The sequence below is a fragment of the Eptatretus burgeri genome, chromosome 5 (assembly GCF_056783735.1).
Source record: "Eptatretus burgeri isolate ZD-2024b chromosome 5, Ebu_testis_v1, whole genome shotgun sequence".
Lineage (NCBI taxonomy): Eukaryota > Metazoa > Chordata > Myxini > Myxiniformes > Myxinidae > Eptatretus > Eptatretus burgeri.
Window position 1 is genome coordinate 98,546,555 of NC_140965.1, and position 24,829 is coordinate 98,571,383.

At 41.1% G+C, this 24,829-nt stretch overlaps 2 protein-coding genes across 10 annotated transcripts in view; both read right to left on the reverse strand.

Moving 5' to 3' along the window:
- The window catches only part of DYNC2H1 (dynein cytoplasmic 2 heavy chain 1), a 326,677-nt gene extending 309,118 nt beyond the window's left edge, over window positions 1-17,559 (reverse strand). For 5 of the 8 annotated variants that reach the window (XM_085883079.1, XM_085883081.1, XM_085883080.1 and 2 more), the window contains exons 1-10: window positions 17,289-17,546; window positions 12,649-12,846; window positions 10,209-10,379; window positions 9,886-10,024; window positions 7,660-7,778; window positions 7,237-7,381; window positions 6,926-7,146; window positions 6,656-6,790; window positions 6,415-6,528; window positions 6,064-6,175 (exon numbers count right to left, since the gene is read on the reverse strand). In XM_085883079.1, the coding sequence (XP_085739205.1) occupies window positions 6,064-6,175; window positions 6,415-6,528; window positions 6,656-6,790; window positions 6,926-7,146; window positions 7,237-7,381; window positions 7,660-7,778; window positions 9,886-10,024; window positions 10,209-10,379; window positions 12,649-12,837 (1,345 nt within the window). In that variant the 5' untranslated portion in view covers window positions 12,838-12,846; window positions 17,289-17,546. Of the gene's footprint in view, window positions 1-6,063; window positions 6,176-6,414; window positions 6,529-6,655; window positions 6,791-6,925; window positions 7,147-7,236; window positions 7,382-7,659; window positions 7,779-9,885; window positions 10,025-10,208; window positions 10,380-12,648; window positions 12,850-17,288 lie in introns of all 8 variants that reach the window. The other 3 variants (XR_015058641.1, XM_085883078.1, XM_085883083.1) reach the window with 3 other exon arrangements.
- A 2,881-nt stretch (window positions 17,560-20,440) lies between these two features.
- Window positions 20,441-24,829, reverse strand: part of LOC147027034 (uncharacterized) — a 57,683-nt gene continuing 53,294 nt past the window's right edge. For both annotated transcript variants that reach the window (XM_085883104.1, XM_085883105.1), the window contains 4 exons: window positions 24,036-24,190; window positions 22,678-22,866; window positions 22,320-22,444; window positions 20,441-22,213 (listed from right to left, as the gene is read on the reverse strand). In XM_085883104.1, the coding sequence (XP_085739230.1) occupies window positions 21,982-22,213; window positions 22,320-22,444; window positions 22,678-22,866; window positions 24,036-24,190 (701 nt within the window). In that variant the 3' untranslated portion in view covers window positions 20,441-21,981. The remainder of the gene's footprint in view (window positions 22,214-22,319; window positions 22,445-22,677; window positions 22,867-24,035; window positions 24,191-24,829) is intronic.

A 24,829-nucleotide genomic window follows, 5' to 3' on the forward strand; every position in this document is an offset into this window, starting at 1 on the left:
TAAAATCTAGATATACTATGTCCACTGCCTTTCCCTCATCCACCCAACCAGACACCACTTCATAGAACTCTAAAAGATTTGTGAAACAGGAACCACCTTTGGTAAACCCATGCCGACTACCTTTAATTAGTTTGTATTTATTTAAATGCTTCCTCGTCTGGTCCTCAATTAATGTCTCTAACACCTTCCCCACAACTGAAGTCAAAATAAGAGGTCTACAATTTCCCAATTCTTCTCTGGATCCTCTCCGAAATAATGGTGTTACATTTGTTGCTCTCCAATCCTCTGGTACCTGTCCTTGCTCCAGGGATCGATTGAAAATATCCATTCACATGTCACTTACCTGCTCAGCCACCTCCCTCAACACTCTCGGGTGCATATTATCTGGACCCGGAGCCTTATCTACTCAGATTACCTAGCTGTTCCTTTACGTCCTCCACTCCAACCAGGATCTTCTTGAAAAGCCCTTCCTCACCTCCTTGATAGATACTGTCAGCTATTGGCAATTCTCCTGACTGTTCTTGTGTAAAAGTTGAAGAAAAACACCTGTTTAATAAGCCTGCCATCTCACTTTCATCACTAACCACTCTCCCGGTGCTATTCCTCAATGGGCCCACACTGGTCCTAACCTGTCCTCTTCCCCTGATAGACTTAATACAAAGAAAGCCTTGCTATTATGTTTAATATTCTTAGCCATGTCCTTCTCATCCTCTCTTTTGGCTTGCCGAGATATTTTCTTAACTTGCCTCTGTTTACTCCGATAGTGAGATAAATACAACTCCAGTCTTGATATTTTAAACCCAATAAATACCTTCTGTTTCTCCTTAATAGCATTCCTCATCTCACTACTCAACCACCCTGGCCTCTTTCTGCTTCTACGTTTACACCTCATTGGAATATACTTACTCTGCACTCTACACATTTGGTCCTTAAAGATTTCCCATTTCTCTGATGCCGATTGTCCTGTTGTTAGAGTCTCCCAATCAACATCACCAAATTCTCTCCTCATACCCTCAAGGTTTGCCTTCCTGAAATCTAATAGCCTTCCCTACTTTCCTGAACTCTAACCCTTAACAGAATCTTTGCACACACAATGTTATTGTCACTTGCTCCAAAATGCTCCCCTACCTCCACCTCCTCCACCATATTGGAATCGTAACTTAAAAAGAGGTCCAACACTGCATTCCCCCTCGTGGGCTTATCTACAAACTGGGCTAAAACTAGGAAATCCTCACCCGCTCTTCCCTTTCCCTGTTCCTGGACCCAACCTATCCCTGGGAAGTTAAAATCCCCATAATCAATACTCTTCCCTTACCACATGCCCTTTTGAATTATTCATGTACTCCTCCTTACTCCTCTTCCTTCATACCCGGAGCCTTATAAAAGCATCCTTCCAGTATCTTACTGTATTTACAAAATCTAATCTCAACCCACACAGAATCCTCAACATTTATTCCTTCCTTAATGTCACCCCTTTCTCTTGATGCAATGCTGTCCTTTACCCAGATTGCTACTCCGCCTCCTCCTATTCTCTCCTGCCTATCACACCGATACACCTTGTAGCCTTCTAATCCTGTCCTCCAGTTACTCTCCTCCTAAAACCATATCTCACTCACTGCAACTATATCGTACTCCTTGCCATTCACTTTGGCTTCAAGCTCTTCCATCCATCTTAGTATTTAAACTTCTGGCATTGGTCTAGAATATGTTTAACTTTTCCCTTCCTGAAATTCTATTTTCTTGCCTGGCCTTACTCATCCCAATTACATCATCCGTTCCTTCCTTCATATCTTCTCCACCTTCCACTGACCTAAAAAAAAAGCCTGTATTCCTTCCTCAATTCCCACGGCAAACCTTGCTGCCCCCTTTCCATTGAACACAAGGCCATCATTCTGGAAACACTCCCTTTGTCCCCTAAATGATTCCCACTGCTTCTTAAATGTAAAACCTTCCTCCCTACACCATTCTTCCAGCCATTGGTTGATGCCTATTACTCTGCTCATAATTTCCTAATATTGTTACCTCATCTCGGGAGAATCCCAGAAAACATTACTTCACAACCCTTTGCTTTCAGCCGCTTACCCAATATCCTGTATCTATTTCTCAAAACCTCTGAGTAAACTTTCTCTCCATCATTCGCTCCCAGGTGTACCACAACCAACTTCCTGCCATGACCCAATACAATATCGTTTCCCCTTCCTTCAATGTCCCTAACTCCTGCTCCTTCAAAACTACACAGAAGTATATGTCTACAATCCTTCCTACAGGATGAAGAATCCACATATTTAATAATCTCATCACCCACAAAAACTGTCTCCCATACTTTGTGTCTACCAATTTCTATTTCAGCACCAAGACCACTGCCTGCCCCCGTTGCACCGCCACCACTGCCTGCCCCCGTTGCACCGCCACCACTGCCTGCCCCCGTTGCACCGCCACCACTGCCTGCCCCCGTTGCACCGCCACCACTGCCTGCCCCCGTTGCACCGCCACCACTGCCTGCCCCCGTTGCACCCCCCCCCCTGCCTGCCCCGTTGCACCGCCACCACTGCCTGCCCCCGTTGCACCGCCACCACTGCCTGCCCCCGTTGCACCGCCACCACTGCCTGCCCCCGTTGCACCGCCACCACTGCCTGCCCCCGTTGCACCGTCACCACTGCCTGCCCCCGTTGCACCGTCACCACTGCCTGCCCGCGTTGCACCGTCACCACTTCCAATATCCTGAGCAACCTCACTCCACAACCGTAACCAACTATTATTTCCAAATTTCTCACACTCTGCTACTTGTTGCAGATTATCTATGTGTTCCTTCAACCTTGTAATAACCATCCTCAAGTGGGCTATTTCCTCACACTTCGTACAACAATAAGAACCCTCTGCTTCCCCCATTGTTGACGTGGCCCACATTGAGTAACTATCACATTTTACGAACTCCTCTTTCTTTCTCCTTTGGTCTCTATTTTAACCCTTTTTTATCCCCATGCTCCCAAGGCCCCAACTGACTTAATGCTGAACTTAACATGAGACCTCCCCCTACTTCTTTCAATAAACTAACTCAAATACCCACTAAAACTGTTATGAACACACAAAAAAAGGACAGTTCCACAGGCCCTGACACAAATCACAATAAAATATGCAAAAAAAAACTTTACAGCAGGAAACTTCCAGAATTTTTACTACGACCTTTGAAGTCTCCATTTTATTAAAATATAATTCTACACTTGAACACAAATCGCATTTTTGCCACTTTCAAACCCCTTCTGTTTAGCAATAAGGTGGTGCACAAGACACGATCAATGGTGTTTTTTTTATACGACTTTTAAAAACATTATTTTATTTCAATTTAATTATATACTTGAACACTGCAAGGGGTAAGGTGTTCTATGAACCATTTAGTTATTCATTATTAGCCCCTGTAGAACTTAGTCCAAAATGGGGGCTTATGGATTTGGTCTCAATTTTGGTGCCCGGATGTGCGTGCATGCGTCCGCAATCATATCTCGGACATGCATGTACTGATTTTATTCGTACTTGGCAAAAACAACACATGATGGTGTACATATGCACATCATTTTTTTCCCCGACATCAGATCCAAGATGGCAGACCGGCGGCCATTTAAGTTGTAGAAAAAAAACAAAAAACAAAGTGTCAAACACGTCTGCAACCATTTCTCGAACATGCATTCACCGATCTTGTTAAAACTTGGCCCCCAAATAATGAATGATGGCTTACATATGCACATCATTTTTTTTTTCTGAGATCAGATCCAAGATGGCTGACTGGTGGTGATTTTGTTACTTTAATGTGTCCCCAACCATTTCTCAGACATGCATGGTCCAATTTTGTTTAAACTTGGCACAAGCACAGTACATGATGGTGTACACTTTAATTTGCGATCTGATCAAAGATGGCCAACTAGTAGATTGGCGGCCATTTTAGTTGTACATAAATATGGGCTTGCCCTTTAACTTGATACAGCAAAATTACTAAAACAACGGGGCGATTAAATTTTGTCTTTTTTACTTGTGGTCAAGGTTATGTCTCTCTGATTGTTTAGATTAAGGATTGTGGGTAGTTTGTTGAAATCGTAGATTACAACAATAATGGATTGCAGAGAAGAAAATTATTGCAATCAATTTTGATGTCAAATCAAAAAGTAAAAAAATAATAATCATTATCATTATTACTAAAAGCACCCACTCCCTAAGGGAGTGGCAAAGGCGGTCATGTTATTATGTTTATGATTATTAATACCTGGATAAAATGGTGGTAAAATCCCGAATTAATACATTTTTACACCTTTAAACCTTTATTTAAATTGAACGATAAACATGAACACTGAAAAACACAAATAGCCTTCATAATACTTCCAAGAACCTCCAATTTTGCAATACTTGGACATATTCAATAGGGTGATGTACGCAATAGGAGCTGTCAAGCGCAACCCCAAGGAAGTGGGTGTGGCATGTGAGACGGTGCAGTGTCGGATTGAAGAAGATGTCAGCGATATGGCTATGTACAATGCTGACTGACACTGTGTTCTATGGTGATCAATAAAGCCTCCATCTCGTAAATTGTGACTCAACATCATCTTATTACAGTGCATAAAAGTTGTGTTTCTTTTTTTTTGGGGGGGGGGGGTTACTTCAGTACTGCTTCAGTTGCGCTAAAACATTTGGATTTTTTTTTACTGATCTTTAAAATAATTTTATTAAAATTGAAGTATATACTTCAACACTATGCAGGGTATCCTGTTCTCTGAACTCTAGTAATTGCTGTAATACCTCTCTGGAGGACATCAAGGTGCCAAAACCTTGGGTGTGAATGTTTTCCTCGCTGACAATGTACCCTGAGCAGATTGTGATAGGCAATGCAGGGTGCTGCTGAAGCAACCCTCAGACTGGCCAGGGATTTTAAAATTTAGTCAGGGTACCTGAACCTAGTGGTTGCTCTTTTTGAAAGGTGAGAGCAATTAGTTACACCTTTTGATGAGGTACATGATAGATTTGGTGCATGCAAAACTGCAGATGTGATTTACACAAGTGTTTGTTGGAAACTAAATCATTGCTAGGTTTTAAAAACTCTATCGCCATGATGTATCTTTCAAGGATCACACTGATTGGCCATTTTAAATTGCGACAAATTAATCATGATGAACTGTTTCTTTATTGAATATTACAGTGCTGATTGTATTTGCTATTAGAGACTTCGTCTTCTTCTTCTTGTGTATAGCAGCTTGGCTGCCAAGTACTTATCATTTTATTGGGACGCAACTATGCCGCTGATGTTGTGACCCGATACCAGTTCACTGGTACTCATTTTGCTGACCTTGGAAAGATGACAGGCTGAATCAACCCCACCAGGTGTTAAATCAGCAGCCAACAGAACTCAAGCTCAGGACCCAAAGAACCCAAGTCAGCCACCCTAACCACTAAGTCAACAACAGGCTTTATTAGAGGCTTAAGGTACACCAGTTATGAAAGCCACTCAGACGTGTCTGTGAGTACTGTATTTAAAAGACAATAGATACTGTATATTAAAGACTATATAAAATGACACAAAAAACATTTTGCATTTTCTTATTTTGATCTGGTGTTGATAAATCGGTGTGGTGTTGATGTGGCGCAGGCATGATGGGCTGAATGGCCTCCACCTGTGTCTGATTTCCTTGTGATAGCATGACTTATTAGCCCGTCCACCCTCCCAGCAGAGACGGGGTTTTGCAACGGCACGTGTGTTGTTGGTCGTCATCTCCATATGCGGATTTCGTAAGGTGGAACAGAGTCCTCCCAGGTCTCAAAGTATCCACCTTCGTGTGTACGTATATACGTGTGTGTGTGTGTGTGTGTGTGTGTGTGTGTGTGTGTGTGTGTGTGTGTGTGTGTGTGTGTGTGTGTGTGTGTGTGTGTGTGTGTGTGTGTGTGTGTGTGTGTGTGTGTGTGTGTGTGTGCGCGGTTGTCCAGGGCATTAATTTTTTTTCACATTTGAGCTCTTATCAAATTTTCAACAAAACTAGCTCCATTGTGTGCAACAAACGTTAAGATGCTGTGCATATCATGTACCACGGATGTGCTCCAGCAAACGACCCAACAAGGTCTCCCTCTCAGTATACAGAGCGTGTGACACGTTTGGGCGTGCCATCAACTCCCGGAAACGTAAGAACTCAGCCAACAGCTACACACATCAGAACGACAGCAGAGGAGTGATGCTATAAAGCATTTTGCAAGCTGTTTTGAACTTGCTTTTATACTTGTTGAACAGTAATGTTGAAAACATAACAATCTCTATACAGAATAACATGAACTTTCAGAAGGTAATGTGGTGATGCCATTTAACAATACAATAACACCATGTGTTTATTTATCCAGAAATCTGACTTGTGTATATGAGATAAGTCAGCTCAGAGTGATTACCTGCACCACACTTCCTTGTGCTCCTCTCAGCCTGAGTGCTAGTTTCTCAGCTGCTTTACGTTCTGCTTGCACCATACCAGAGTCAAACTCACTCACCGCTGCCCGCCAAGGAGCCTGGTTGAACAGCAAGACAATTGGAAACAATTCAACGAAATATAAGAGCAATAGAACAAGATGCAGAAACATGCAATGCTATCAGAGGAAACTGACAACAGGGAGGGACTAAGCAGAAGAAAACTACCTGATTGTGCATGATATAGTGAAATGGGTTTTGGGAACACAATGGCTGAAGGGTCTGTTTGACACGCAGTGTTTCTTGCTCCAATGGAGACAACAGGATTTCAACTTGAGAAAGCATTGTTCGCAGCAACTGCACCTGAAATTATAATAAACTACCATAAGAGACATTGCAGATAAGACATTCATGTTACCATATTTTTTACAACAAACAGCTGCTGTGGTACGCCGAGTCCGGTTTTAAATGCATCATAGGTTGCTGCATCATTCTGACCTCCCGCAATCTGTCTGCGAGCTCAACAAGCTCTTCCGGCTGCACACAATCGCCATGCCAATGCCGCAGAGTTCCTGGCCTTGTGAGTTGCTGGCAGGCATCTAACCAGCCACGACACACTGTCTCTGCCTTGTTTAGCATCGGCTGCACAAAGCCAAAAGAGCCCGTCCATATGTCAAGTGTTGATAACCTGTGTCGTACCAGCCAGCAGAAGGCTCCAGCTAACAGGAACAAGAGGAGAAACGTGCAAGAAATTATGAACCAAAAATGACCGCATGACATTTTGGTTGTGCAATGAATTTGAAGCTCACCGATAAGGTGCAAAAGATGCTGCATGCGGCTCTCAGGATATGGTGAATGCTCTGTTTGGCCCCACACCTCTTCAATAACTTGATGGCTAACATCCACAAGGTCCTGCCCCTCGTCGAGTTGCCATGTTTCACAGTGCGAGAATAACTAGAGAGAGTAGCAGCATGATTCTAATCACTATCATAAGATGCTATTTCAGAGGAGGGAATACAAATGTGGCAAATGGATTCTTCTGTACTTACAATATCACGTTTGAGCGATGTAATGTCAACCACAAAAATATTGCAAAGCTGTTGGATGATGGCTCAATGGCATTCGCAAAGCATATGCAATAGTATTGCATCATTCTTCTCTAATAACATGTGGCTGAACAAACTAATATACTGTATAGGAAGGTTAACTGTGGTTGTGTTGCTGTTACGTACCTTGACAAGCGGTTGAAATAACGTTTGAAAATGCTGAGCTCGTTCGCGTCTCGGCCCAGGTCCCAGAGATCCGGCAACCTCAGCCCAGAACTCAAACTCATCCGATGGAATAATAATTCCTGTATAAAAGACTTGTATTTTTAACCCATTATTTAACCCGAAAGCACAATAGTAAAATGAGTTTTTCTCAATGTGTTATGTGCTGCTGTTTGAATATTATTACTGGACTGTCAGTGCTAAAACTAAAATAACCAAAGCTGCTGGGTAATTCAGGCTGCTGGCTAAAAACAATTCAAATTTATAAATCATAGATTTTTAAGTACTGCCCCACTAAAGATCCCTTGTGCAAAGATTATGAACAAATGGGTTCTTATTAGCCCGTCCCCCCACCCCCAAGATAGAGTTTTGCAATCACGTGTGTGTCGCAACTTCTTTTTTTTTTTAACCATTTGAGATTTTGTCATCAAATTTTCAACAAAGCTTTATTATGAGAATGTGGAGAACACTAATTAATAAATTTGTTGAAAGGTCAAAAGGCCAAATGTCAGTCTGACCTAAAATCAACAATTTTCATTCAATTCACCTGAAATTATCATTTAGCAGTTGAGCTTGGTCATCAAATTCTCAACATCGCTTTATTATGAGAATCTGGAAAAGACAAATTAATAATTTGGTCAAAAAGGTCAAAGGTCAGCATCACATAAAATCATCAATTTTCATCCAATTGACCTGAAATTTTAAGAATTTGCATGTTGGGTTACTGAATTGGTTCACCAATCAAAAGCAAGAAGCTGATTGTTTTCTTTTTGTTGATCAAAAAGGTCAAAGGTCGCCTATAATCGTAAACATTTTTACCTACGCCACAAAAGATGAAGGATGTTATGTTTTCACCCCTCTCTGTCTGTTTGGCTGCGTACATGATATCTCAAAACGTTGTGGACGGATCCGGATTAAATTTTGTGGACAGGTTCGGCGTGTGACAAGGACGAACTGATTATATTTTCATGAAGATCCGACTACTCGAGTTTTTAAAGTGATTCTTCACCACTGAAAAATAGGGCCAAAAACGATATATAGCACAATATCTCAAAAATATATTGGGCCCGATATGTTCTCGTGGATCAGGCATTGCTTGGCGGAGGTATGTGCTCTACTGAGTGCCCTTGCAGTTCACCTCCACCATCGAAGATGGATGGAGGTTACTGTTTTCACCCCTTTCTGTTTGTTTGTTTGTGAACAGTATTACGGAAAAACTCCGACGGATTTCGACGAAACTTGGTGGGGGGGTTAGGTCTGGTCCAAGGATCATGCCATTAGATTTTGGACTTAGTCCAAAATCCAATATGGCCACTATGGCAGCCAATTTGAAAAAATATTTGAATTTTTTTTTTTTGCATTTCTACATGTTTTAAGTGATTTCCAACCCCCCCCCCCCCCAAAAAAAAAATTGTTAGAGGAAAAAAAATTTGCAAATTTTTTTTTCAACAAAATTTCGATTTTTTTTTTTTTTGCATTTCTACATGTTATAAGTGATTTCCAACAAAAAAAAAACATGCCAAAATTATAATTGCAGCTGATTTTGGAACTTCAGGTGGATATACGCATGTAAAATCAATTTCTGTCTCAAGGAATCTTGTTACGACGAATGAATTGAGTATGTAAAAGTTAAAAGTAAAAGGGAAAGTTGCAAACTATAACTCTGTGAGCACTGATGACGTCAAATTGAATGAATAGGATATCAGGTTCACTTGAGTGACCCAGCAGTATTGGCGGCGGAGGTTTTGCACTCTACCGAGTGCTCCCCCTCTAGTTTTTATGTTTCAATCATGTTCAGCATACAGAAGAAGAAGTCTGGATAACAAAGATGACTTGGACAGGCTTTGCATTTTCAGATGCTTCCAAGTTATTACTGTATAAAGCATGGAGTTGGCTTTGTGGTTAGAGTGGCGGCTTGGGATTCTAGGGTCCTGAGTTCAAGCCCCGTTGGCCGCTGAATTAATACACCAGGGGGTTGACTCAGCCTGTCATCCTTCCGAGGTCGGTGAAATGAGTACCAGTGTGTACTGATTGAGGGGCACTGCATCAGCAACACAGTCGCGCTTCCAAGAAATGATAGCTACTCCGGCAGCTAAGCTGCCATACGCAAGAAGAAGAAGTTATTACTGTTGTACAAGGACAACTACTTCAAGCTCAAATGCACAATATTGTTGTTATTATGATTAATACCTGAAAGATGTTCTTCCATATCTATAGAATCACTCAGCTGACTAGCGGGACCTAAGCGAGCAAGGCGGCCCAGCACAGCCTGCAGCTCCATAAGCAGCTTGTGTAAACGGCTTTCACTGTTTGTCTCCCACCACTCATGCTGCAGAAACAACCCGCACAGGATTCATTGACAAACAAAATAAAAAAAATATATTTTTAAGTCATTCTAGACCAAAAAGTGTGTCATTGAAAGCAAACACAACACACAAGTTAATCCAAAGGTAGTATAAATAAGGTTTAAAACCAAAGCTCCAACAGTTATCACCCTATTTACATGAAAGTACCTTCAATAGTATTGGGCTGTATACTTGTCGCACTGCTGTGTAGAGGGAACTTATGGCAGAGCCGGAGAATGACAGTACGAGGATGTTGTTACGCAAGTCTCCAAACATTATGGGCCGTGCATGTACTTTGTAAAATACGATGATAGTTCCTCGCCCTTCCACGGCATTTACCTGTCACAAGACAAATTATTAATTGAAAGGAAAATAATGGAATCGTAAGTAGTATGTACATCACTAGGCCCTAGCAATGGCTGTACAGCTTGCAAATCCTTGTTAAGAAACATGGCACAAGGTTCCTTGTGGTGTTTAAGGAGAACAAATAATTCATCTAATAGATATTGTGAACCGTAGTGTCTGTCCGTGGGTTCATCTGTCTCCCGTTTATGGCAGCCACTTCCTGCACTGCGTTTGAAAAGCTGTGCATGGAAACAAAGCTCAACATTCACTTTTAAAATGATGGGAGAAAAGGCATGAATAATGTTGATGCAAAATACAAACTCCGTCACCCGATGTCTGTCGCACCACCATTTCGCAGTGGTGCAACATTTCGCACCACCATAAATAGCTCAGAGCTTTGGTTCTGAGTGAAAGAAAGAGTGCAACACAATTATTATTTTTTATATACAAGTTGAGGTTCGTGGAATGCTGGTGCACTGCTGAACAGATCAGGACGTAACAAGATGCAAAAGGAACAGTGGAGAGAGGGGAGAAACACCAATAACAGAGTAGAAGGCCAAGATAGAGGTAGATTGGACAAACAATGGATGTGGGGAGAAATGAGGGACAGAAGAGTTTGCATGGGGTGGACAAGATGATGCATGGTATGGACAAGATGGATACAAAAGCAAACTCCAAGGAGGGAAAACTGGAAATTTGGATGGAGGATAGATTATATAGGGGTGGGGTTGGGTTAACGAGGGTGGAAAAGATCATGGTTTTGGATTGGGGACAATCTGAAATGGTGATGAACAGTTGTCTTGAAGACCTTGAGGGAATAATTAGATTGAAGAGGATGTGGAAGTTGGTTCCACAGGTGGGGGAAAAAAGAGGAACAAATGAGTGGAGATGAGCAGTGATCCTGGATTTAGGTAGTTTCAGCACAAGGAGGTGGATGGCGGATCATGTGTGCCCTGAAGAGACCTGGGAGGATGAAGCATGGAAAGAGCAGAGGGTGCAACACCAGAAAGGAGGTGCTAGAAGACAGAGAGACCACAAAACTGTCTGTGATGGCAAAGTGATAGGCCCATCGACTGAGCTTCATTGCTGGACATTCCAATGATCTTGAAGGCCTTGGTTTCCACGGCGTCAAGTTGAGAAAGATGGGAGGCAGGGGAGCCAGCCCAGAGGAGAAAGCAGTACTCCATCAAGCTTTGGATGAAGACCTTATCAGTTCATAGTTCAGGTGTGCCAAGGAAGGACTTTGTACGACAAAGGACGCACAGTCGGCAGCTGGCTTTGGATGCCAATTCCTGAAATGTGGTTTGCCCAAGAAAGACCATGGCTGATAGTGAGACCCAAGAGTTTGAACATAACTGATCTTCCACAAGAGAATTGTTAAGAAAGTAGATAGGAGGGTTTGCCAGATTGTCCTTTCAGAGATAAAAAGTGAGAGTGTGAGATTTGTATGAAATGAAAGACATATTCCAAGTGTTTGACCAGTTTGTGAGTTGTTCAAGGTCTGAAGAGAGGGAAGAGGCTGTGGCCTTGCTGTCTGAAGGATGAGGGATGTCACAGCAGAGGGTGGAGTCATCAGTAAATAGACAAAGGGGATTTTCAACACAATTAACCTTTTAAACTGTTCGAGTGCTGAATTTTTCCAGTATGCAATATGAAAATATGGTATTTTTCAGGCAAACTGGATGAAACTTGTGTGGTGTTTATAAGGCAACCATGGGAACAAACACTTCAGATTGTTGAACAATGATGCGGGCCATGATCGTGGCGAACAGCACGTTCCCATGAGACAATGATCATGTCCAACAGCATTTAAAGAGTTGAAATCCATTAAATAATTTAATTAGATGGCAAGAGCTCATTTGATGAATGTTATGGCCTGAGCACTGGACAGACACACTGAAGCACAAATGGTAAATAAATAAAGAAAAACGGAGGTGATAAAAACTTGGCCGTCTCACGGTGCGCAGCAGCATCCAGTTTAACAAGAGCTTGCTCTAATCTACTTACTATGACCGCTCTTTGACATTTTGACCCAATTATTAATGTCTTCTCCATATTCTCATCATAAAGGTTTGTTGAAAATTTGATGACAAGAGTGACCGTTTATAGCTGGGCCGGCATTCAAACAAGGGTTAGACAGCCGACAGGTGAGTGCGTACACCATTCGGGATATTCTGCCACCATTTTATTCCAAATTCAAATTAGTGAAAATTATCATTTTTAATAAGGAATAGATTTTCCAAGCTTGCTCTAATCTACTCACCTCATTATCCAGATGAAGCTCACCGGCATCACAACAGCCCACCAACATACCCACACTGCCATCCTCCAGAAATGAGTTCAACGCTGAGCTCTCTTGTAGCTCTTTGCACGTGACTTTATCAGCCGCGATCCCCAGGAACTCTGCAGCCATTGAGATGAGGAAGGTCTTTCGTGCATCTTCGGTCGGCATCTTGCCCACCTGCTGAAAAAATTTTTCATTATATTTTGAACTGGTTAAGTAGTCATTGGGACTGCTGAAGTAGGTTCAGTGACAATCATTCTCAACAATAAACTGTGACTTGACCATGATGTATTATAGAGTGTGAAGGGTTGGCAGGATAGCCGATCGATACATGCACACTCTCCTCCGAGCTGCCTAGCCTGGGTTTGAACCTCAGTCCGGCTGTGCAACGTCATCCTGGTGTTTCGCAGTCAGGGTGATTAATCACTGCGCGAGCAACCACGTGGACGACGTTAATCTTCGTATCCCATCTTGCAGCATTAGTTTGGTGGATTTTAAAGATTCCACGGTGACCTTCGAGAAGCGAAGGTGAATTATCGCCGGCACATCCTGAACAAATTCTAAATTCCTGCCCTCACTGACTGCTGGGAAGGCAATGGCAAACCACCCAGAATAACCCCTGTCAAGAAACTGCTTTAGCAGCATCAACGCTCAGTAAAGAGTGTGGTGGACAGGTCATCATCATGGAGTGTGAATGACATCAAAAAAGTGCATCCATAAGGAAACCAGAGAGTTGGTGTCAAAGCCACCCAATGCTCGCCTGTTTATACATTTATCGTTTTTAAAAGACTAGTCTAATAATATTTTTTATATAGCATTGCAGTGAAGTCTGATCCAAATAATTTTAAAGAAATATATGTATTTGTATATTGTAATCAGTAAAAAAAAGTGTGGTAGATAAAAACATTAGAAAGGAAATAACTTCCACCAAAAACTTTAACATTTTCACGCTCACGCTCACGCCGGTGGTATCGCTATAGCTCTCCGTTCTTCGAACAAGCTTTTGAGGAAGCCCTAGCATAAAAATCTATCTTTTCCGTAAAAGTTGACCAAATCAAATCGGATTTTTTTATATGTTGTACTTATGGACATTACGCACAGCTTCGAGGAAATGAAATTGCGAGAAAAAAAATAAAAATAAATAAAAGGTTCAAGTGGGCGTGGCTCCGCCGACAAGGGGCGTGGGACTCCCCTCATACAAAAGACACAACTCGACCATGATATCGAGCTTGTGTCCAAGTTTCACCAAGATCGCATGAAACGTCACGGAGCTATGCTCTGGAGAGAGTCACAAACAGACACACAGACACAATGAAAATAGTGGTCACTGCTGGCACCCACGAACCAACAAAGTCAAACGCGACGAAGAAACAAAAGCAATTTCTTTAAAGCCCGCGAAATATAGACATCAAACAACAATCTTGGCCATGAAACAGCAAATTCCAAGGAAAGCGAAATTGAACTCAACATCACAATTAGATTAAAAATTATCCCTTTTTTGACCCCTGTGACCCTAAGTCCCCACCCCTTGGGGGCATGAACCCAGAAATGAAATCAAAAAATATATACAAGTAAATCGGTAAATATTTCATCTGTCCCCCAGTGTTGATTGCATGTAGTGCAGAGTGGGGCAAGATGATCACCCCCCTCTCACAACTCCAATAAAGCTCGCATTGGACAGTGGTGCCACCCAATGATAGATTGATTCACTACAATTCCACTGTGGAAGGCGCATGATGAGAAAAAACGCTGCGTTCGTTTTATCACAAAAACATCATTTTCCTCATGAAAAAGAAAATTTTCGAATCATCGGTGAGTACGTATTATCTCAATGAATAAGTGTAGGAGGAATGGTATCTGTATATAGGTACATACGTAGCTTATATGCCCATATTGCATGTAACTTTTGCCTAGCTCATTGCTGTAATTTATGAATGCCAGACGATTTTCTATACATGGCGGTGGTGGGGCAGGATGATCGCTTGGTTGTGGGGCAAGTTGATCAGGTGATCATCTTGCCCCACACCATGATCATCTTGTCCTGTTTTTATTCATCGTTTTCTTACGGTATTCATTCATTGTGTCTTACAGATTAAGATGGATACAACCGTGAGAAATGCAATCGCCGCCGAGACGGAAGTCAGAAAACAACTAGAGCAGAATAAGAGCGATGCCAAGACCCGTAGAGCCGCCAAATCTGCCCAGACGAAACCTAACAAGGACAAATGTGTCCAAGAGCCGCGTCAGAAAGGTTTTGTCTTCACCAGAAGAAGAACAACAGTGAATCATCGGATGATGCTGATGCTGGTGATTTCCAGCTTCTAGACAAAAATTCAGAGCCAGATGACAGTAATTATATTATTGAAGGAGACTGTAATTACAAAAATAGATGGGGAAAAAAAACACAATCAATTCTGTACATAGCGCGTGTAGAGGCAATCGACGACGATGGATATGAGAGAGTCTTTCTCCGCAAAGTACCCTCTCATATGAACTTCGATCAACCTACGTTCATCGTGGGACTTTTTCCAAGGAGGACATCGTTAAAAAACTACCTCCACCTGAATTTTTAAAAGGGAAGCCAGAGAAAATCAAAGCAACTGGTATTAAAAATTGATCTCAGTCAGTGCGAGTTGCGAATTGAGACATCAAGAGTGGAACACAAAGATAAATGACATGAAAATGGACGTTCGTATCCAGTTGTGTATGGGACAATGTTTTGGAAATATTATGTTGGTATCCCAGATATATATATATATATATATATATATATATATATATATATATATATATATATATATATATATATATATATATATATATATATATATATATATATATATATATATGAAGAATTATTTTCCGTTCATTAAAATTCTAACACATCTGTCCTCTGACTGTCCTCATTTTTCCTGAGGACCATGATCATCTTTCCCCATCGTGATGATCGACTTGCCCCAGGGGTGGGGCAAGTTGAGCATGTCGACAACAAATTTTGAATTGCCTTTTATAGACATTCAATGATCTCTAATATTCTCGAAATTGGGCTGTTACTTGGGGCGATAGATGGACTAACGAATGGCAATTGAATGGTGTTTGGCTGGCAAATCATCTGATGGCAAAACCAAAAAAGGGACCATCTTGCCTCACTCTCCCCTACAGAGTTTCATTGAAAAAAGGTTTTTAAATGTGCCCATTTTGGGGGTATTTCACCGTTTGGTTCCGCCAAGGGGCGGGGCCAAAACTGATGCTGCTCTTGCACTTTCGTATCACGTGGTGATCATAACGGAATTTCTGCACAACCCTTTAGGAGGAGACAGGGTAATGGATGGACAGACAGAGCCAATTACAATATCCCCGTTTTTTTTTTGTTTGTTTTTTAAGCGTGGAATTAATTAAATAACGTGAATTTGACTCATTTTACAAACTAGTGCGTGCCCGTACATGCAAAAACAAAAAATAATTAAAAAAAATAAAATAAATAAAAACTTTCAAACCTCGTGCCAGAAACAACAACCACACAGGCCGTTCCTTCGCTCTCGCGTGCCCGTACGTGCAAAAACAAAAAATAATAATAAAAACTTTCAAACCTCGTGCCAGAAACAACAACCACACAGGCAGTTCCTTCGATCTTGAAAACGACGACTGGATTGGGGCATTGTGTTTTCCATAAATGCACATAAGAAATCGAGAAATTATTAGAATAGACCAAGTCATCATTATTCGGAAGTCCGTACGTTGTAACTTGTAACCCGTAATGGGGAACGCGGCTGAGGATCTCTCTCCAACGGCCACGCCTACGCAGCAACGTGTCCTGTCATTGGTAACTGAGGATCTCTTCCCCACCGGCCACGCCGACGCAGCAACGTGTCCTGTCATTGGTAACTAAATGGCGCCCTTTCCCCATCGGCCACGCCTAGGCAGCAACGTGTTTCTCGTCGTACAAAGTGAGCAACTAAAAAATAAACTCCAAGAGACAGTGATTAATTACCTCAGGGGGAAAAAAGATATTCAACGTCACCATTGTGTGCGGTGTATTGGTACATCCATTGGTCCCTCGTTTCGTAACGAAAAAGCTCACATTACGCTCATCACGTTGTCACAAGATCATTTTATGAATGTTAAAAAAAAAAACTTTTGAAGGAAGCACATATATATTATTTAAGGTCACCATTGTGTGCGGTGTATTGGTACATCCATTGGTCCCTCGTTTCGTAACGAAAAAGCTCCCATTGTCACAAGATCATTTTATGAATGTTAAAATAAAATAAAATAAAAAAAAAACTTTCGAAGGAAGAACATATATTTAATATAAAAGTAAACAAGCTAAAAAAAACGAGCAAATTTCGTACTATTACATCAAAAAAAGTGAGAGAAAACTTCGAAAAGCCATTTTTTCACCAACCATAAACAGTGCTTCACAATGAAGCCAAATCAAACCGTAAATGCTCATTCCCATCATCCCCATCATCCCCATCATCTCCATCATCTCCATCATCCCCATCATCCCCATCATCTCCATCATCTCCATCATCCCCATCATCTCCATCATCCCCATCATCTCCATCATCCCCATCATCTCCATCATTCCCATCATCCAGTCGTGCGAACATACTCACCACACCAAGTCCGACGCTTGTTCGTGACGAGCTCGCCGAGCTGTGCGTGTTACACGAAGCCCCGCGAGGCAGGTTAAATCAAAAGACAACGAATGAAACGCAGCACGACGGTCCGGCATCGAATGTCGATGAGATTTTGAAACATTTCAAACCGCATCTCTTATACAGGGGCCGCTTCAGTCACCGAGCGGCTCTAGGCCCAGGCACCGTTTCCATGGCAACGTGGAGCGCCACCTGCGGTGCAAGCTTCCAAATTACCTGCTCCACGTGCTCGTTTCCCTCCCTGCAGTCACATGTCGATATTATGATCCCATAATAGTGTATTTTCGGTAAAACGAGCGCACGTTTTTTGCTGTTATGCGAAGCGAGGCCGATTCAGAGCAACAAATTTAACTTTATATCGTGTGTTTATTTACAAAACTAAATATTTTCTTAATATTAGCAGAAGTCGACGTTCTTCTGACATGTACTTTTATTTGGGCGGTGTATATGCAACTGACGCTTACCTCAATTGCTCCCGATTATTAAAAAAAAAAACCTGGGTTACGTGCATGTAACAAAAAAATAAAACACCCACTGCTGATAATTCAAAACACCTCACTGCACTGGAAAACGTGCTTCCAGGAATACAGTGCTGTGAAGGGTTCGACTTGTACTGTAATACCCTCTCCCACCTGGAGGCGGCGCCACACGATACACATTTACATCGAAATTTACGTCATCCTCGTCGTCGTCCCCCTTCCCAACACCCCCAGACCACCGGCAAATATAACAAACTCAAATGAGAAAAGATCCTCGTCCTCTTAATGATGACGTCATAAAAACGAATATGACGTCATTGTGATGTTTCAGGTTTGCGATAAATTATCTGTGCTAATGCCCAGCTTGATTCCCGCAAACAAAATTCAAATAGCTTGCCTAGTTTCGGAGATAATGGTACTAGTGGGGCAACTTAGCTAAATATAACATAACAATTTTGCATTTTGTGAGGAAAGCACCAAATTTGGCACACGAATAGCCTATCACATTATGAACAGATTTGGATATTGGGCCATCTCAAATTCAGCCGCTGATGGCTGTGGCAGCCATTTTCCACTGCCATCAAAAATTTTGACATGGCCCAATACCCAAATCTGTTCATAATATGATAGGCTACTAGTGTGCCAAATTTGGTGCTTTCCTCACAAAATGCAAAATTGTTATGCTAAGTTGCCCCACTATACAGGCAATTTCCATTAGCGGCGATATAATGATGTCAACTTTTTTTTCTGTGAAGAATTTCCAAAATCGGAGATGGTTACTGTCTGCGCAGGTTATTTTTACATATATAAGCCAAGTTTCAGGAAGTTTCGATGAAAACTTTAGGCTGTGAAACAAAAAAGTCCACAAGAAGATGAAGAACAACAACGTGAGTAAGACTTAGAGATCCTCCACGAGGATCCACGATCTATATGTATATACATATACATATATATATATATATATACACAATAACATATATACACATATATATATATATATATATATATATATATATATATATATATATATATATATATATTGTGTGTGTGTGTGTGTGTGTGTAAGTGATGCAATATTAACAAGCAAGAGAAATCAGAGATTGCAGACCCTCACCAGGACTTCTTTTGTGTGGAAAATAAATAAAAGGATTTACACAATGAAGGTCTGAATGGTTTAGTTGTAAAAGTCAAATAGTCTGAAGATCTAAAGGGTCAAAATGGTCGTGTCATAAAAGGTCAAAGGGGTCTAAACGGTGTAATTTAAGATCTGGTCAGAATTGTTTGACGGGGTCTAAAGGGTTTTAAAACGTAGAAAAGGGTCTACAAGGTATTAGGTCTAAAGAGTAGAAAGGAGTCTGAGGGTCTTTGGGGATCAGAGGATATAGAGGGTCTTAAAGGGTATTAGGCATCTAAAGGGTGTTCGGACTCTCAGTGTCTCAAGGGTTTTACAGGGTCTTCATGGTTTTAATGCGTCTTGGGGTTGTAAAGGGTCTATGGGGTACTTTAGTGGTCTTATGTAATTCATACTATGCCTGGTGTTGGCTTAATTGCTAGGGTGGTGGGCTTGGGTCCTGAGTTCAAATCCTGCTTGGCTGTTGAATTAATACCAGGTGGGGTTGACTCGGCCTGTCATCTTTCCGAGTTCGGCAAAATGAGAACCAGCTTGCTGGTATCCTGCGTCAGAGTGGCGACCCGTCCAGAATTATGCCCAACAGCCCAGGAGACTGCTTCAGCAGCACCAACACTCTGCACAGTGTGTGGTCCCAATAGATGGATGGATGGATGTAATTCATACACACACTCATGTTCTGTGCAAAGAAATAAACCAAAAAAAACCCAAACGCAATACCCTCTCCTCTGGTGAGGGTAATTATGAGTAACTCGTGTTTCCACTTAAAATTTTGTTCTTTTCTCTGTGTACAGTTGAATCTTCAGAGCCAAATAGCTTTCTGAATTCCAAGCAGACACAAATTTGGTGTTGTATTCATTCTTGATCCTGCAAGTGAAAAAAAAAATCTATTTTTGGAAAATATACCTTGATCCCTCCCTCGAACAAACATATTTCTACATTTGTAGAATGAGAAATCGGAGACTGTTGACCCAATATATCTTCATTCGTTGCACATCAAGATGAAAGGCTTGTGTGAAGGTTCTCATCTTCTGTGCTCTTTCATGGAATTAATGGCTTAAATAACTGTATTGGTGCGTAGCTTATTCAAATCCAATGACTGAACTCTTTCGTGTTTAAGCATATCATGAAAGTTTGATCTGATGAAAGACATCTCTCCATGTGTGTCCTGTACTCATTGGAAACATATCTCCTTGGTCTCAGCAAGAACCTGATAGATAGAGCATAGAAGATGGAGATAGTACAACAAATGAAAACAAAATATGAAGCTGACAGACAAATTCAGCAAAGAATCAAAGGCAAGTAAATTAGACAGTGCTAGTGAGAGAATAGAGGAATATTGGTAAACACAGGCTCAGAAGCTGCCAGACAAAACTCCTCCAATCAAAATCAGTATCAAATGGGTTCAGTTGTGCACAAATCAAATCGCTGTCATGGGGGGGATCACATTGCTTACAAATCAAACTATATTGGGGACACAAAGACAATTGTTTCACAAAAGATGACGTCAAAAAGCTTTTATTACAATAATCTCAGTTTTATGTTCCACCAACAATGCAACTCGTGAAGAGACCTGCATAAATATATTACAAGGACAGGGCCAATAGGATACAAAGAGAAGAGACAGACTGTCTAAAGAGGTTTCAGCGTTCTGGTGGCGGTCGTATGGCAGCTTAGCTGCCGGGGAAGCTATCATTTCTTGAAGCGCGACTGTGTCGCTGATGCAGTGGCCCCTCGACCAGTACACACACTGGAACTGGTACTCATTTCGCCGACCTCGGAAGGATGACAGGCTGAGTCAACCCCCTGGTGTATGAATTCAGCGGCTGACGGGTCTTGAACTCAGGACCCTAGGATCCCAAGCCGCCACCCAAACCACTGAGCCAACACCAGGCTACTTCAGCGTTCTGAAAAACCAGGGTAAAATTGAACATTATAACACTTATTCCCAATACATGACAAATAAACACATCTGAAAATCCCAACTACAGCCTGTACACCAACTATATTTGCAGCTTCTGTTCTTTTCACTTTCCCAGATCTTCGCATGTTAAAGTAGATGCTGTAACGACATAGATAAATACTCCGGGAAATTGACAGAAATTAAACACCGCAAAAAATTGTATTTTGAGAAAAAAAAAGAAAAAAAAAAAAAGAAAAAAAAAGAGCAAAAGGATAGTTTTGGGGTCGAAAATAGGAATAATTTATAAAGGGGTTTTTTTGTCTCTCCATAAAAGCACACAATGAGAGAACTATAGAACAAACAAAGCAGAATATAATTCTTTAATAAAAAAAACAAAAAACATTTTGAACATAAAAACGTTTTACAGATTAAAAAAAACAACCTTTTGTAGTAAGCAATGAAATATCATGCGTGCATATCATTTGTTAACGCATTCAAAGTGAATTTGACTTAATGACCAAATCAGTATCCGAGTTTGATGTGCGTGCTGCTCATCGTAATGTCAAACTTCCCTTGCAGCTTTTCTATTTTACTTACGAAATCTTTAGATTTCGTAAGTATATTGATGACTTCCGTCATCTGTTTGTGTGTGTGTTTGTTTGTTTGTTTGTTTGTAGGCACGATAACTCGAGAACGGAATAAGCTACCTATGTCAAATTTCACCACGTGATTCAGGCGGGTGATGGCTAGTGCTGATTAGATTTTTAATGGTTTGGTACAGAATCATCGTAGAAACTTCTGGTTTGCATCGCTACCTTCTCGAGAGACAGCTTTATTAGACAAGGTCAGAGGTCAAGTTGACGATTTCGTAAGTATCAGTCTATGACTGCTTGTTTTTTTATTAATAAGTTGCAAAAAAGGAAAACAAATAATTCATAAATTTTCACAACAGTAAAATATACATAAATTGATGACAAGGTCGACAAAATATCACCAGTGTGGTGGTAAATGACACTTGGTCGAAATGATGCAACACAGAGTAAATGGACGGTACCTAAGGAGAGCCGGCTCAGTGGAGCAGAAATATTTTTGTTTTATTTTCTTTCTGGTAAGCCAGCAATCACAATATAAACCAATTGACTACTTCTCCCTTGTTCCACACACTCCCACCTCCTCCAACATCCCACCCCCTTTCCGCTTGTCCCACCCCTCCCATGCAGACGACCTCTGCAAACTGGCTCCTTGACATTGGCCGTTTATTTGAGAGGCAGCAGGTGGCATCGTAGAAGATAGTAGTGATGATGAGGAGGAGGAGATGGAGTACAGTACGTGGGTGAGAGAAAGAAGAACGGGAGTCACATGGCACGAGGAACTGTAAGGTAAAGGGGAAGCAGAGAAAACACCGAGCATTCAATGGGTTGGAATGCAAAAACCAAAAATATGGCAATTAAATGAGACATGATGGGATTTTCCATTACCTGCTGGCCAGAATGGAATATACGTTCTCAAGCGAGAGCTGGGTCGACTTTTGACAACGGAGACAAGGAAGACGACTTGAGATGCTGATGATGGATGTCAGTTGATCAATAACTTGAAGAAGAGCCTGGAGAAAGCACCACATTTTACAGTTGTCAATGCACACCCCATAAACTTGGAATGTTCTACTGTATACTCACTATATTTGCTTTTTTTCTTTTTTTAAATCTTACTTTTCTCCTAACATCAAAATCTAACTTAGAAGACATTAAATACCTCGATAATAAAACCTTGAACAAATTATCCACGCTCCATTAAAAGGTGCACCTCCACCCATCAACTGCACCTTTGTCTCCTCACCTCTCTGTTTTGCTCCCACTGTGCCATGAGACAAAGCAGCTCACAGGCCATAGAAAATAACTTGGTGCCATCACCACGACCTCTCTGCCCCCCTCCTGGTCCTCCAGCTCCTCTCCAAAGCAATAGTTTGTGGAGTAGGATAGGAAGCAATGAAATATCTTTCCAAAGTTCTCCGGCACTTGCGTGGTGCTACATGCGGAAGGGAAGAAGAAAAATAAAAAACTAAAAAAACTAGGGGAGTTGATAGAGCACAATACCCCGTGCTGTGTTCAACTATATACTTCAATTTTAATAAAATGATTTTAACGATCGTTTAAAAATTAAAAAAAAAATCCAGACGTTTAACGCCTTGAAACAGTCTTGTACACAACCCTATTTAAACTTGTCCAAGTACTGTATTGCAAAATTAGAGGTTCTTCGAAGTATTAAGCAGGCAATTTGTGTCCAACAGTGTTCAAGTTTATAATTCAATGTAAATAAAGTAGATTGTAAAAGTTGTAATGAAAAATTTTGTTTTCCAGAATTTACCGCCGTTTTATGCAGTGTTGATTACACCACCTTATCTAACATGTTACATTGGTTATTCACAACATTTGTTTGTGTGGTATTGTTTATGACATCCTTAAAAAACAGTAAATTTCCTGTTTAGAATGATTTTCAATTTTGTTTGACTGTCATGCAGGCAAATAAAGTAAAAATCATTATCTCACTCCACTCTGTGGATGTGTAATCTGGACAAACACAGAGACAAAGTACTGTTCAATGGCAGATTTGTCTTCCGATTCATGTTCAAAATATAACATTGAATTTAAATAAGTTGTTCCTCGATAATAAACTGATAAGATGGATGGACGGACAGACATGAACCAATTGGTGAACACCGCTTTTCGCTTTGTGTGTACAGAGTGATAAACTATCAAACAGGACAGCTACTGCTCGTAACTGGCCAATGCAACAGTGACCAGTTGATCACTAGCACAGTTTGTCCACACACTCCAATGTTGCACTTTCACACCATAAAAATACATTGTACTGTTTAATTAATGGAGAGTCATTCTCATGATCTAAAACAGGATTTCAATTGGAAAGCAAATACCAATCATGGTTTTATTTAACCCATGAGAGCAACTGCAAGCAGGACCTCTCATTTTCCACAGCATACTTGACATTGCAAAGATGTAAAAACAACAGACAAAAAAAATTGGCTTCCAAGTGAGATGACAAAGTGAAGTTTCAGCCATAATAACTGCAGAACAGCCCACACAACTGCACTGAAGATGATGCAAACTCATTTACAAAGACGAAAACAAATTAGAGAAATCTTAATGGTCAGGAAAGCAAATTGCAGCACCGGTTACCTTGGCAATGTGCAGGAGAATACGAAGGGTAAGAGAAGTAGCTCTGATCCCAGGGTTACTGCAGTTAGTGGTCATGAGCACGTTCAGAATGGAAGAGATCCCTCTTGCAGTGCTCAAGATTTCACAACAGCAAGGAGCGAGACGACAGCAGGTCTCTGCGGTTCAAGAACAGAATAAAGTGTGCACAGGGATAACAGTGTTACAATCTTTGCACAATGAAATCCAAAGAGCTTTAGGATAACATAAGGGTGAGAGAAAATTTATTCTCTCACCCGTCTCGCTGTTGCGAGAGGAAAAACACCCAATGTTCACTCTTGCACTTCCTTGGAGTTTTCTTAGTATGCATGCAAAGTTTCAGGCTGCTAGGTTTCATGGTTTTGGAGTTATGGAGGACACACACATACACACACACACACACACACACACACACACACACACACACACACACACACACACCTAATGCTATCTCTGTGTGTGTCCAACCCTGAACCAGAGAAACATTCCTCAGAGAGAAAAAAAAAGTTAAGTAAAAGCTGCTTCAAATTAATCCAAACGTATGGGAAAATAATATTTTCTTCAATCAGACAAAGAAAATTTGAATCTGAGTGGTGTGTAAGCAACAGACCACTGCTTCAATCGCTCCAGAAAAAAAAGTTTATTTTCCTTTGCCTTCAAGAAAATTAAACAATCATTCCATTTTTGAGCTCTTTCAACCAGCACAGGAATAAAACGCTTCCTTGTTTTTTATATCATGGCATTTTTAGCATGGGCTTCTGCTGATAATAAAACAGTAT